The 15994-nt window shown below is 40.1% G+C and overlaps 2 protein-coding genes across 2 annotated transcripts in view; both read left to right on the forward strand.

The window, feature by feature from the left end:
• LOC123962847 (major histocompatibility complex class I-related gene protein-like) overlaps window positions 1–6144 on the forward strand; it is a 31395-nt gene extending 25251 nt beyond the window's left edge. The window contains exon 5 of the mRNA XM_046039262.1: window positions 5068–6144. Coding sequence (XP_045895218.1) covers window positions 5068–5180 — 113 coding nt within the window. The 3' untranslated portion in view covers window positions 5181–6144. The remainder of the gene's footprint in view (window positions 1–5067) is intronic.
• A 4781-nt stretch (window positions 6145–10925) lies between these two features.
• lg23h11orf98 (linkage group 23 C11orf98 homolog) lies at window positions 10926–15714 on the forward strand. Its single transcript, XM_046040106.1, has 4 exons — window positions 10926–11060; window positions 13473–13597; window positions 13716–13813; window positions 15118–15714. The coding sequence occupies exons 1-4, from the start codon at window positions 11022–11024 to the stop codon at window positions 15237–15239; spliced, it is 384 nt and encodes a 127-aa protein (XP_045896062.1). The 5' UTR covers window positions 10926–11021; the 3' UTR covers window positions 15240–15714.
• The last annotated feature ends 280 nt before the right edge of the window (window positions 15715–15994 follow it).

Here is a 15994-nt window from a genome sequence, read left to right on the forward strand (position 1 = left end):
ACCACCACGCACAGACGTATGCAAGACATGAGTTTCAGCTGTCGCATTCCTTGTGTCAAGCCACTCTTGAACAAGACAGCGTCAGAAGCGTCTCGCCTGGGCTAAAGACAAAAAGGACTGGACTGCTGCTGAGTGGTCCAAAGTTATGTTCTCTGATGAAAGTAAATTTTGCATTTCCTTTGGAAATCAAGGTCCCAGAGTCTAGAGGAAGAGAGGAGAGGCACAGAATCCACGTTGCTTGAAGTCCAGTGTAAAGTTTCCACAGTCAGTGATGGTTTGGGTGCCATGTCATCTGCTGGTGTTGGTCCACTGTGTTTTCTGAGGTCCAAGGTCAACGCAGCCGTCTACCAGGAAGTTTTAGAGCACTTCATGCTTCCTGCTGCTGACCAACTTTATGGAGATGCAGATTTCATTTTCCAACAGGACTTGGCACCTGCACACAGTGCCAAAGCTACCAGGACCTGGTTTAAGGACCGTGGTATCCCTGTTCTTAATTGGCCACCAAACTCGACCTGACCTTAAACCTATAGAAAATCTATGGGGTATTGTGAAGAGGAAGATGCGATACGCCAGACCCAACAATGCCGAAGAGCTGAAGGCCACTATCAGAGCAACCTGGGCTCTCATAACACCTGAGCAGTGCCACAGACTGATGGACTCCATGCCACGCCGCATTGCTGCAGTAATTCAGGCAAAAGGAGCCCCAGCTAAGTACTGAGTGCTGTACATGCTCATACTTTTCATGTTCATACTTTTCAGTTGGCCAACATTTCTAAAAATCCTTTTTTTGTATTGGTCTTAAGTAATATTAAAATTTTCAGAGATACTGAATTTGGGATTTTCATTAGTTGTCAGTTTTAAACAATTAAATGAAATAAACATTTGAAATATATCAGTCTGTGTGTAATGAACGAATATAATATCCAAGTTTCACTTTTTGAATGGAATTACTGAAATAAATCAACTTTTTGATGATATTCTAATAATATGACCAGCACCTGTATACCAGGGATAATGACTAGGGCGGGGGCAACACAGGTGAGAGACATGAGGCTAACGAGTCACAGAGAGACGCCAATAAAGCCATAAGGAAACTAATAACCAGGAAGAAACACAATATAAATAACTGATCCAGAACATAAGCAGACAGATCACAAATATACCAATAAACTACGACTAACAGGGAAAAAAGACTGAACTAAGATTAAACAGAACACAGGGCAAACATGGACAAAATAATACAGAAGTACACAGACCAAAGAGAAACAGAGGCAAACAGAAGGACACATGAAACAATGGCAAAACTCAGAAACCCACAGGGAAAAAATACAACTCATAACAAAATATTGTTAAAATAGTATCTGATTTGACCTTTATATACAGTCTATGGATTTGACAGTCAGTTGTTGACTAAAAACATGTTGATACAACCAGGCTATACGTTATGGTAGGCTACTGAATGATAACGCAAGTTGATGTTCCAAACCTTTGCTTCGTGAAATTTTGGACCTCTTTGAATTTTAATTAAAGACCCCTGCTGTAGACCACTACATCGTCCAAATAGACAGAATGGCTGAAACGTTGCCCTCTTGGACAGCAGGACTTGCCAATAATCTTTGAGCAGATCATATTTTCGCAGAGCCAACCTGGTCGATACAATCATCCATCCGCGGAAGTGGAAATGCGTCCGGCTTTGTAACACTATTAACATATTGAAAATCTGAGCAAAATCTAGGTATAGTATCTGATTTAGGTACAAGCAAGCACGGCGAAGCCCAACAAGAAGAAGATGGTTCAGCAATGTTGTTCTCCAGCATTAATTGACCTCAGCATCTAGGTTTTTGAGCTGTTCTGCGCACACTCTATACTCTATATACACTCGTTGACTCTATATCATGTTCCAGTAGGTGAGTTTGTGAAGGTGTGTCGCCAAACAAACTTGGAAAACTATGAATTAGCCCCACCAACTCAACACGCTTCGATTCATCTAAATGACTCGACAACCTATCCAAGTTTTTAAGAGTTTCCGTGTTGACCACACCTCGCTTCATCAAAAATGTGTGCATCTACACTCCCAACGTCTACCAGTGGCTGAAACGGTTCACCAGTGGCAGGTACTGGATGCAACGGAGCAGGTTCGATAACCTGGTTTGGCTTACCAGTTATTTGACCTGTGTGTCATGTTCTAATGTACTCTCATACCTCCCGTTTCAGCCTGGGCCAAAAGAAATACTGCAAAATACGGCCATATGTCTTCTTGACCCCCTAGCTGCAAAACAAAGTCACGAAATCTGGCTGGTACCACACTTTAAAATGTTGGATTTCGCCGACTAAACTCACTACTGTGCTGGCAATCCGAGGTTTTCAAATAAATAGCAAACACTTGTGTTTCTGTGAATTTTATTCAAGTCTTCTGCAGAAGGAGTAACACACGTATGTGTGTTACTCCTTCTGCAGAAGACTTGAATAAAATTCAAAATAACAAAAATTAAAATTAAATAACAGGCTCACTCAGCTCTCCTCATTTGGCGTATGCCAAATGAGGAGAGCTGAGTGAGCCTGTTATTTAATCATATTCCACAGAGACACGTTGTCCCTGGAGTCTGGATAACAAAGAGAACAGTGATAATTGGACTGTTACGTTTACACAGATTCAGTGCCACATCATACATTAGTCTCCCTGAGTCCAGGGTTACATGCAGTGTGTTTGGAATTCCCATTACCCTACAGACCATTCTCCAGGAAATAGCCATGTGCTTCTCCTCTGCAGTAGGAACCGCAGACTCCAACAAATCTTAAATGGGGGGATCTGACTTCCGCTCTGCCAACAACTCAAGACAACTGAAAGTCAGACAAGTTCACACATGGTTCTTTAACAGACGCAACCAGAATCATCATTAGCACGACTCCCAGCGCGCGTCACAGACACCTCTGGTCCAACAAGTGGAGACGGAGGGACATCCGGCCACATATGTGCCAACCTGGAGTGGACCCCAATATTGGAATATTCAATCGTTTGGGTTCACATTCAATTTTCAATTTTGAGATTTGATTATTGGGGTTTTTTTTCCCACCCTTGACGCTCCAGTTCACGACAAAGGGAAAACAAAAAGAAGCCCTTTAAACTGAGTGATGACAGCAGTAGTTGTGGCCTTTATTATTTTACAATTGCTTAGTTTTAAAATTAATTAGTAAACTGGCTACAACAAACAAACAACATAATGAACACATTTAAATAATTACATTAGGCCAATTGTAGAACAAGAGGATTTAGTCGCTATTATAAAAGTTAAGTGATTTTTGTATAAAAACGTATTGTTTTATTTCAATCGTCCCAGCTCTCCCCTAATAATCACTTAATGAAATGACAGCCTGCTTATCAACACACGATTAAACTTTAAAATGACATTCGGTCCAGCCCTACAGACAACCAAGTCTCAAAAGAGATGTAATCTGTGCACTGGAGCGGACCGAACAGACAACCCAGTTCCCAAAACTAGATCTGACTCACCAGGATCAGATTCTTTTGAAAAAGGAAGAAAACTGAAGTCAGGATAAATGACCCCGAACCACCTGAATCTCTAAGAATCTTAACAGGCGCTTTCTCACTGTCTTCAGTAAGAGAAACAAATCCACTTGACACAAAAGGCAAATATGCAGCATCAATCTCATCAGGAGACTCTTCACATACCTGACCAGGTGGCAGATCTACACTCAGACTCGTTACCGAAGCAGCCAGTGCTGAAGATTTAACATCACGATGTCTGTTTCTTTTCTGGAAAGCATAACAATCTGTTTTAATGTGTCCCCTTTTCTGACAGAAATGACAGACTTTTTCTGATTCGCATGAAATGAGTGCAATAGTGTTAATAAAGAAAGCTAAATAATGAGGAGCGAGGAGTAAATGGAACTGCCTTTCCCTCCTCTCTGTCTGTGTCTGCAGGTGGATGAAATGATTGACTGATAGATGGACCAATCAGGACACACAGACTGCCTCCCAGTCTCCATAATGGTCCTGCCATGCTTCTATATTTAATCTCTCTCTCTCTCTCAGGTGTCCACGTTTTCCAGAGGATGGTTGGCTGTGAGTGGGATGAAGAGACTGGAGAGGTGAATGGTTTCACTGAGTGGGGTTATGATGGAGAAGACTTCATATCATTTGTCCCGAAGACAGAGACTTGGATCGTTCCAACACCACAGGCTAACATCACCAGAAAGAAGTGGGCTAATGAGACCAAATGTGAGCGTCTGTGTCATTGTTCCTAAAGTCCTCCGTTTTTGCCCGCCCGCACTAAAACACTACCCGGAGTTTCAAAATGAAAAACGGGGTCGGCAGCGTTTTCAAACTTCCTTTAGGTCTCCGTTTTAGTCTGGACGGGAGGTGCAAACGTAGCGAAAGGTCTGCGTTTTAAAACCAAAATGCAGTAGTGTGGATGGGGCCTGAGAGGCCCTCTGCTGGCCACGGGGCCCTAAACCCCAACAAAAGTCGCTTATTGGCTCTTAGCCAGGTGGATCCATATTAATGTGTATCCACGGTTTAGAGATTACCGGCACTGTATTCACTTCTGCTCAGAAAATGAGTAAGTGGACTCATTTAAAACTGGATGAATGTTTGTATCTTTAAGTAAATCAGTCAGAAGAAGGTTTATTGGCCGAGTACGCTGACGGTCAGCAGCTGTCACTGAGCCAAAAACCACCAGCGAGCCAGATTCAAGCCTCTCGCTCTGTTTAATTGGTGTCTGTGAACTTCCGTAAAGCTCACCAAGAAGGAGCCGGTTGCCCTGTGAAACCTCATCCCGTGTATTAGATGCTGTTGTTGGCGGAGGAGGGATGGGAAGTTCCCTCCTCCGCAGCGACTGTAGACAGATTATCTGTCTCATGTTCTACTGTCAGGATATAGTGTGAGTTTCAGCAAATATGCCATTAAAAAAATCAACTTACTGAGTCTAACAGCGGATAACATATCGTGTCGATATACAGGATGGAGGTCTGGTGGGCGGATGGATGTTCTTCTCCTCTAACCGGCTTCATCTTTGTGATCATGTTTTGTTGTTTTCTGCCCAACAGAGAAGCCCACTAACATCACCCTGCCCATCATTGCTGGAGTGCTTTTTCTTCTTCTCGTGCTTTTCGTTGTGATTGGATTCATCACTTACAAAAAGAAGAATGGTGTTTTATGAAGGACAGCTGTAACGGAAAGTTAAGTTTTGTTTAATATTTGCCTGTGAATTACGCTTCTTGCCTGGCTGGAGTTTTTTTTAAAGATATATTTGATAGGCTTTAAAAATATCCTCAGTGTGCACATGATGACTGTCTTTGTTACTTTATTTAAAAACCTGTTTTTGATTTATGAAATAGTGATGTAGCATAAACAGTTTTTTATTCACGATCATTAATTAGGCATGACATTATTATTATTATTATTATTATTATGGAGTTTTATTTTGAATCAAATAAGTTTTCTTTAAGGTTTTATATCTTTAAAATTTGTGTGTGTGTGTGTTGGAGAGATTATTGAGGACACTGATGTATCAAGTGTAAAAAATATTTGTACAGATTAGTCTTTTTGTAACAACAACATAAATAATTTGTCTTTTATTTTTATTTCAGCCAAACGTTCTCCATAAGTAAAACTTGTTTTTATTCAGTTTCTCTGACCTGACTCCTGCAGTGTGTCAGATCAGAGCAGGATGGGGCTACATTAATTGAAATGATATATTTAACTAGAAGCAGATACTCATTGTGTCTGTTATAGTCTTTATGTTGGTGTGTGTTTGCGTGTTAAAAGCAGATGTATCCTATTATTGAGAAACTACATTATACTAGGGACCAACAAAGCAATCAAAGTGGTATGTGAGAATATCCTGCTTCATTTTAACAGTGCGGTACTTTGAATTGTTCAAATGTCTACATGGTAAAAAAAAAAAATTTCAATATCAGCCGTCTCTGGCAAGGAATTTAATTCTTTTTACACTTCAGGGAAACCAAAGAAATCCACACTACAGGGACATTTTATGTATAGTTTTGTAAACATATAGAAAATGCTCAAAATGATTTCTTGACCCAGGTCACAAGACGATCTGCGCTGCTGTTTCATTGCTTTTGTACTGTTTTACTTTTCATTAAAAGCACCAATATTCCAAATGTCTGTCTTTTTTGCAATTTTCTCAAAAAATTCAATTCAAATTCTTTGTTTACCCGTTAGGAGCTTCATCCGTTCACCTTCACAGAAACGTAGCACAACATACCAGCAATCAGCGGTGGCAAGTAAAGCCCAATAATACATGATAAATAAGCGATAAACCTTTAAAAAAAGATTGTGTGGTCTGAGTGTAAAAGACTGTGTTGGCTGGGCAGTGTGTGAGCGGTGTCTGAGGCTATCTGTGTTGATATATTGAAGATATATACTTTTGTGGTAGGTTGCAGAGGAAGCTATGCATTATTGTTTTGACAGATTTTGATTTTGTCCATATGTCTTGGGTTAAAATGTTTAATAATAAAATACTAGCTTTTAAAAACCAGTACAGCTCACAGGAATGAAAGATAGAATAATAATGTAAATAAAATATATTCATTTGTTTTTATAGAAAGTCTCTCTTTCTCTCTGTGTGTGGACGATGGATGGATGGACTTTCATATAATATAATAAGTAAATAATGGCTGCATGGGTTTGCCTCAGATGTCAAGGATGTAGCCTATTAAGAGGACTGGATAATCTGTCTCAGCCTAATGTTGAACTGTCAGAGGTTTTGCTCAATTGAAACTCTTAACCAGTTTGCAAAGTTGAATCAAGTGTTCAAGTGGTTCACCGCACACAACAGCCCGTCATTGCTGGAGTGCTTGTTCTTGTTCTCGTCCTCTTTGCTGTGATTGGATTCACGACTTACGAAAATAAGAAAGGTGTTTTATGAAGGAAAGCGGTAACAAAGTAAATTTTTGTTTATTATTTGCCTGACAGCTGAACACAAATGAAGGCTTCTTACCTGGCTGGAATTTTCTACATAATATAAGACACAACAGATGTTGTTAGGCCTATTTTAGGGGGGCTGAAGCTACCCTAAAATGGTCCTAGGCCCCCCAAATAATAATAATAGGGCTTCATCTTATTCGTCTAACATCTTGGCTTCTTCACTGGTTGTTTATAAAAGTGTAGTTCTAATACAGTAAGTGCAAAGAAGAAGTTACGCAGACCCTGGAATCTTAGCCCCCCTGTCTTTCAGTCATAGTGACGTCCCTTTTTGATTATTTCCAATTTATGACGCTTCTATGTCACTGCATTTCAGAGATAATCACTGCAGGCTACTTTTCACTTCATTACATTTTTAACAGCTTTAGTTAGTGTAATGGGAATTCCAAACATACTGCATGTAACCCTGGACTCAGAGAGATTCATCTGTGATGTGGCATTGAATCTGTGTAAACGTAACAGTCAGAATATCTCTGTTCTCTGTGGTATCCAGACTTCAGGGACAACGTGTCTCTGTGGGATGATATGATTGACCCTAAAGCTGGATAAATAACAGGCTCACAGAGCTCTCCTCACTCATTCCAGCATACATGTGTGTTGCTGTGAGTCCTTCTGCAGAAGAAAAATTCACAGAAAGACAAGTGTTTGCCTGAGCTGTTTATTTAAGCAATTCCCACCACAATAGCTTATGAATTACTTTTCAGATTTATGATTTTACACAAGAAAACTTGTAATGTCACAAATCCTCGGCCGTGATGATTGTTTGTGGTGTTTGTTCTTCGTGGCCTATGGTTCGTTCTGGGTGCTTGGTACCAGCCAGCCTCTCTCTGGATAACCCTCCCCCCGCCTGCCAGCTCCCCCTTTTTCCACAATTCACTTATTGCCTTGATAAACTGTTCAAACTCAACCTTTCGTCCGATCTGCTTCTTGGTTTCCCTTCAGAATCCTGACATATAAATGTTTATCGTGATCCTTTGTTACAGATTAAATAACTAAAATTACATGAAGTAATTCAAATTAAATCAACCCAACGACACTAAACGCCACTGAGAACATAAAAGTACCTCTTACATATTGAAAAAGTCAATATAAAAGTGATATATGTGTTGAAAGCACTGGAAAAGTTAAGAAACATGAACGTGGAGAGAGTGAACGAACGGTGGCCGGAAAACATAGTAGGATCGAACTTTGTTGGCGGATCTGCATAAACTGTACTGTGAATGTAACATCATGTCAAATAGTTCAGATGGGGATGAGATGGAGTGGATGATGTCCAGATCTGTAAGATTGAAAAGGGACATGAGAGAAAGAGAGAGAGGGAAAAGTTGGTCAGAACATAGCGAGACCGGCGAGGGAAGTAATAACAAGAAACTGAGAGCTAGCAAGAGTGAGAAACAGAAGCCTGAGAATACAGAGAAAGTGCAAGGAAACGATTGGAAAGTTATAATTGAGTTCAATCAGGATGGTGGACACTATCACCCAATTAAACTTACCAAGACGATTGAGAAGGAGATTGGCAAAATTAAATTAGCTCTGACATCTCACTTATTAAACTAAATAGAATGGGGTTTGAAGGAAGGATTTATAACTGGATACTAGACTTTTTAACAGATAGGAAAATTAGGGTAAAGGTTGGATCAGAAATTTCTACAGAGTTTAAGGTAAATAATTCCCCAGGGGAGCGCAATTAGTCCTATATTATTCAACATTATGATTAATGATATATTTTCAGATTTAGATGGACACATCAAATCAGCGTTATATGCAGATGATGGGGCCGTATGGATGAGAGGAAGAAATAACACATATGTGTTAGAGAACATCAGGAAAGCAATAGGGAAAGTAGAGAAGTGGGGATTTAAAATATCAGCAAGCAAATCCTGTTATATGGTGTTCACAAACAAGCGAAAGTGTCATGTAGAAAAGCTTTTTCTACATCAGCAGCCAATGGAAAAAGTAAATGAATTTAAGTATTTGGGATTGTGGTTTGATAGTAAGTACACATGGAAAACACACACAAAGCAATTGGAAACTAAATGCAAACAAGTTATTAATTTACTGAGAGCGGTGGCGGGATGCGACTGGGGTGCAGATAAACAGTCACTAACTGACATATATAGAGCATGCATGAGGTCATCAATAGATTATGGTTGCATAGTATATGATGCAGCAGCAAAAACAACATTGGAAAAAATTAATAAATTACAATACAGAGCCTTACGGATATGCATTGGAGCCATTAAGACAACTCCCATTAACACAATACTCATAGAAGCTGGAGAGAAACTAGCGCGAGCATATTGGGTCAGATTGAAAGGAAGTGGAAGTGGCTCTATCCAGACGTAAAAACAGATTTTAGTATACTGGAAAAGAAAAGAGGAAGTGGGAATAGAGGAAGTGGGGAATACGGACTAGCAGCTATCTGAGAAACAGTTACCATAATTATCTAAAAATCTATACAGACGGATCTAAAAACAAACAGGAATGTGTGGGAACTGGAATAGATATACCAGAATTCAAAATAAATACCTCAAAACGATTATCAGATAGGCTATCTGTATATACAGCATACAGTCATTATAGCATTACAGTGGGTTGAAGAGGTCAGACCTGATAGGGTGATATTATGCACAGACTCCTTAGCAGTTATTAAAAGAATTCAGTCAGTGACATCTGTCAGAGAAGACCTACTGATAGAAATGTTTCACAGCTTGTTAAGATTACATCAGGGAGGGATAGATGTTCAGTTTTGCTGGGTGCCAGCTCATGAGGGAGGAAATGGAAATGAGATTGCAGACAAACTAGCAAAAGAGGCATTACAAAAGGAAATAACAGTTCAAATACCTCTAGGAAAAGGAGAAGGAAAAACAGCCATTAAGATACTGAAATATGGCAGAAATGGTGGGAGGAAGACAGGAAAGGAAGTAGTTACTATAAAATACAAATTTCTGTCAGTAATAAAAATTATAGCGACAGGAACAGGCGGGAGGAAATTATTATGACAAGACTAAGAGTAGATCACACAGAACTGAGTGGCACCTTGTTTTTTTTGGGGAAAAGGAAGAGTGAAAAGTGTGAAAACTGTGGGGTTAAAGAAAATGTTGAACATGTCATTTTGCACTGCATATTGTTTGAGTTGGAAAGACAGATATTTCAAGATAGGGTTCAGGAAGCAGGGCGGGACTGGAATCTGATGGGGGTGTTGGGAACAGAAGGAGAAGAAAAGGGTATAAGAATCACCAGGAAGGCATTATTTAAATTTCTTAAAGACACTGGGTTGGTGAACAGAATATGATGTTACACACTCCAGTACAGCAGGTGGCGGTATGCACTTAAAAGTAGTTTGCAATCCGCCATTAACTAAGAAGAAGAAGAAGAAGAAGAAGATGAATTTTTTTTTTTTTATTACAAGAATTGTATAGTTACAGTTCACGTTTTTATAAGGAACAAAAAACAGAGACAGTGAAAAAATAAATAACAAAGAAGCAAACAAAAAAATTATAAAACAAAAATAAAGTATACAGCCAGAGTGTCAAACAATAAATATCAGTTAAATTAATTATAAAGTTATATTAGATAAAAGTTGTAAACATTTTGATGCTGATTTACTCTTCAGTCCAGAAATACAGACTATATAATTTTTTAAGTCAAATTTAAAAACATTGAAAAGAGGTTTGTTCTTCATAAATTTTGATTTATGAACGAAGAATTTTCCAAGCAAGATTAATAGATTGACTATGTATTGTACAGAGGAGTTTGAATCAGAGAAATAAAATAAAATGCCAAAATTGGATATTTTTACATTTGAGCCAAAGTGTCCATTAATGAAGCCTTGTATATCATTCCACAGAGAGGAGCTGTATGAACAGCTATAGAATAAATGGTCCAACGTTTAAGAAGAAGATGAATCTTCTTCCAGTGTGTGGAGGCCTCTGGTTGTCATGCGCGGACAGAACTGAGGGGGCAGTAAAGAGCGCGGCAGACCTGCAGAAGAAGAAGAAGCAGAAGAAGCAGAAGAAGAAGAAGAAGCAGCTCGTCCCACGTGAGAGTCAGCATGTCTCCGCCAGGAGGAAAGATAAACAGACCCAAAACTGTAAGAAACACTATTTTAAAACAACAAAGCGCCTGATAAAGTACAGGAAGAGCTTTAACGCAGATTTATAATATAAAGAGGGCAGTTAGCAGCTAGCATGGGCAGCTAACGCGAGCAATGCTACTTCACTAGCTAACTTAGCTTGTTTATTTATTTACACACAGGTATTTCACGCCTTTTATCTTCTGTCTGTACTTTTTAAAGTGGACAGTTTGGATAAGGACAGTCATGCGCAGTGGTGGAGTGAAACGTAGTATAAAGTAGAGGTACTTGTACTTAAGTACTTCCACTGTAAATACCTTTTATACTAAGTATTAGGATCCATTATTTAAGTAAAAGTACCTCAGCTGTAAACAAAAATAAAAAAAAGTACTGCATTGAGAGTTTTACTTCAGTATAATCAGGAAAATGTGTTGCAGAAAGAAATATTTCCCCTGTGACTGTTACATAAGATATTAATACATTATGAATACTCGTGCATTAATGTAAAGCAGGATTTTACTGCTTTAGTTGGTCGATGTTTAACTAGTTTGTGTCTGACTGCAATTAATGACTTTTATCATTATTTATTAATCTGCTAATAATTTTTGAAAATAGTGTTAAATGTGACACCATCACAATGCTGTCTGTCCAAACCTCAGCGTGAAGAAAAATGTATTGAAATAATCAAAAGGAAAATTAAAAAAAATGACAAACACTACTGTACCTGTAAAACATCATTTTATAAACGCTTCCTCTGAGATGTGGTGAAGTAGAAAGTGGCATGAAAGAAAATACTAAAGTACAAATACCTCTAATTTGTACTTAAGTACAGTATTTAAGTAAATCTACTTAGTTACTGTCCACAGCTGCACAGAGATAACGTGGGTTTGTTTGGGTCGATGACGGAAGACAGAGATTTTTCTGTCACTCTGAAGTCTGGTCATATTTTAGTTTTTAAGAGAGAGTTGACAGAAACTTGATTAAAGAAAATGACCTTATAGTGAACTTTTAGCTTTGGTTTGTCTCTCTGACTTGCTAACAGATTGTAAAGGCTCGTGCAGACTACACAACTTTCAGCGTGCTGTTCACACTACACAACTCACCGCCATGTGACAGGAGTCTTGAAGTCGTCGTGGCGTTCACATTACGTGACAGCGGCTGTGTCACCCGACGCTGGTCTCCAAACCACGTTTTGTCAAGAGAAAACACGTGAAATGTGAAACGGGAAATGACACGAACCTGCACAGGAAACAGCTGTTTGTTATTTAATTATAAAGACAAAGAATCTGGGTGAAAGGATGGATCAGCACACGCAGGCAGCAGGTAGGATCGTCTGAGCCACAGAGAGCTGGAGGGGAGGAAAAAGCGTTTTGCGGTGAAAAAGTAGCCGCCTGCTCTCATTGGCTGGATGTGGATGTCGAGTCGACCGACTCCTCCAGATATTTGGCGTGCTAGATATCTGGCAGACGTCGGCGATGTGTCAGAAATGTGTTGGGAAGCCGTTTTGATGCGTCGTTGAGTAGTTCACACATAACGACTGGCGACCGCCGATTTACCCCCGATCACAGCCCGACAGTCGCCGAGCAGCAAATCGGGCTAAAAATCGTGTAGTGTGAACTGGGCTTAAGCCGAAGCTCTCGGTGTTTGCTGCGCTTGTAAAAACGCTGATGTGTGCGCTGTGTGTCTACAGACTCTATTCGTCCGCTGCACATGAGAACACGTTACGCAGTTTAGTCAACCAACCAGCATATCTTGTTCATTTTAAATCCAGCAGCGGTTGTAAAAGTGTCAGAACAGGAGAGTCGCTGCAGACTGCTCTGTATTTACGTCAGTTGTTGTGCTCATTGCAGTTACAATCACTGTCTTCTAAAGACTTCTTGGTTTTCATGTATTCCTGCATGGGGTCAATGGAGATCACCTAAATAGTATAAAATCTTGGTAATGCACACTTGGATGGTTTTCATATGTTCACAAAAGGTTTTGGCTGTTTTAATGTTCATGCAAACAAAATGGTAATTGTATTTGTGGTTTTCAATATAAAACTTGAAATTGTTTCAGTGTGCGTTTCAGTACATTTTAATCTTTTTTTGCCACATATTTACAACGCCGTGATAATTTTGGTCACTATAATCGTGATATGAAATTTTCATACCGTTTCATCCCTAGTTGTTGTCCAAACGTCTGTGGTTTTAAAAGATCGTCGCGAATGTCTTTGTCAGGGAAACTGAATTAATGAACGATAATACATGAGAGACGGACTGCGTGTGAGTGTTATCAGTCTGCTCCTCCGCGGGGTTGATGGTCACGTTGTTAGATGAAGTTGTTAATGTGACCACGACATGAAGTTAAGAAAAAATGTTTTTACCCCCCGTGACATCATGAGGAACGGAAGTTTTTTTGTTTAAAACTCATTTCATTGTCGTCTTGCAGGAGCTGGGAAAGAAACTTTTCAAGCGGCGGCGAGTTCTGAGCAAAGAGAAGAGGAAGAGACATCGGATAGTTGGAGCGGTCGTCGATCAGGGACTCATCACCATCCATCACCTGAAGAAGAGAAAGTCAGTCGTCAAAGAATATTCTGTCAGCTGTTTACAGATGTTAGACCTGATGCTCGTGTGTTGGCGTTTAAGCGCACGAAGTAAAGTCAGCCATGTCGTGTTTCTGTCTGTATTTCAGGTCGAGCGCGAGAGCGAACATCACTCTGTCTGGGAAGAAGAAACGAAAGCTGCTCAAGCAGCTGCAGCACATGCAGCAGGAGAAGGCCGGTATGGAAGGTAAAGGATGACACAAAACTGTTTAAAGGATAACGCCGTCAAGTTCTTAATAAGAGAACTCCAGCACAGAGAAAGGAACAAAGAAGAAACTCGAACATAAAAACGCAGCAGTTTGGCAGGTCTTTGTTGGTCCAACAGCAACGCCCTGTTGATGAATACAAATTAAAAGTTCTGTTGCGATCTACCAGTTTTACATAAGCTCTGACTGACAGTGAAACATTTCCAGCCGACAGCTCTTATGTGTTCACATACAATGCAAATTTAAACGCTTTCCTCGCTCAGGGAAACAGCTGGAATAAAGTTACAGACACACATTTTCTGAACTCATCAGGTAGTTCAACCTTCTCGCTTTCTTTTCTCCAAGTAACGTCCAGGTTTGTCCAGTTTTTATAAAAATATGAAGTAGTAGTCCAGCAGAGCTCTGGGTGCCAACCGCCGCTAACAACAACAGTGGAACCGGATGTGCACGGAAGGTGCCGAGAAGCTCCGGTGAAGATAAATCTAGTTATAATCCCAAAAACTAAAGTGAAAACCAAAGCAGTTAACTCTGAGCTGAGGGTAATTGTTGTCAGAGCAGAATCCGGACGGCTGTTTATTTGTCCAATAGCTGCAGCGCTGCTCTTTCTTCTACTCTTCCCCATAGTTTAGCAGCTCTCCGTCGGCCAGCGGCGTCACTCCCCCGCTCTGCCCGGTCCTCTCCAAACAACGCTCTGAAGCCCTCGGTGACGTTCGGACGTCAAGCGAATCTCTTGCTCAAGTTGAAAAATCTGAACTCGAGCGAACCAGCGAATGTCGCAACAAACAAAATCTTCCGCACCGCCCAGAGCGAATTCGCAGGAATTAGCATCTTTGCATTGACTTTTTGTGTAATCAAGCCACCCGAAACGCTGGATCTGCTTTCAGTGTGAACACAACTTTACCCTGTCGAGGACGGATCGCTGATTTTATTTTTATTTTTTTTTATTTTTTTTGGGATGAAACTGATTTATTCAATGTTTATTTGACCAAGTCTGTTATTTTTGGAGAGAAGACCTCAGTGGTAAATCGGCTTTGGTAGAAACCTTCTGAACGGTCAACAGCGAAGGTATCGGTACTTTGGTATCGCCTCAGCTCGCTTGGAACCTCGGTGGCGGCGACATTTGAGGAGACTTGAGCCGGTACCACGAGGAAAAGGGACTTTAAAGACACTGTAGTGATGCTTAAAAAGCTCAGAGGAAAAACATTTGTGTTCCTTGTTATTCACTTGATGCTTCATGATGACGTTTCACTTTTTGTGGTGATTAAATCTGTTGTTTGTTCCTCAGTCGAAGCGGCGGCGGCAGCACCACCGAAGAAGAAACAGGACTCGACACCTGCTCCAACCAAGAAGAAGAAAAAGACTCCTGCCGGATCCCAGGGGGACGTCGAGATGGCGGACATTGAATGAAGGGACGACGGGATGACGCCGTCTCTCAGAGGAGTCGTGCAGCGCCGCACGTTTCAGCTGAACGGACGAGTTTGTGTTTGAACTGAACTCTGAAGTACGACCGAGTGTTTAATCTGAGTTCGTACCCAGACGGACGTTAATTCGTCTGCACCTGTTCGAGTCAGACAAGGTGTGTTTTTATGAAAAGTTGCTGGAAGGATGCAAAGATTCAGAGTGACAGGAACCTATGGAAGGCCGCGAACGCCAGGAAAATTAAAGATACTCATATTAAGTCAAAGTGCTGGCTCTGTAACCATCTCATAATTTGGATTAGTTTTCCTTTTATCTGTTAATGTGGACTAACCAAAGGTTTAGTGTTGTCATTGTGCTTCCGTAGCATCACGTCGTCACTCTGCTGTGATTACGGAGGCTTTGTTTATGTCTCTTGAACCACATTAATCAAAATATTAAACAGTTCATTACTGGTAACATTTAACTTCTGCTGTTTTTTCGTTCATTCTCACCGTATATACCTTTGCACACGTATAGTTATTTAGATTCATCAACAGCATCTTAAAGAGTCCATAATTTTACTGTAGTCTGGTATTATTCTAAACGTATCTTATTGTTGGCTTACAAATAAACATGGATATTTGGACTTATATGAAATGCATTAAGTCAATTTTTATTTTAATTAATTAATAATTATCAGTGTGTTACAATTCAGACAAAAATTCATTACGTACTTACAACATTGACAAGATTTAGATTATTAC

The sequence above is a fragment of the Micropterus dolomieu genome, linkage group LG23 (genome assembly GCF_021292245.1).
Source record: "Micropterus dolomieu isolate WLL.071019.BEF.003 ecotype Adirondacks linkage group LG23, ASM2129224v1, whole genome shotgun sequence".
In the NCBI taxonomy this organism is placed as follows: Eukaryota; Metazoa; Chordata; class Actinopteri; order Centrarchiformes; family Centrarchidae; genus Micropterus; species Micropterus dolomieu.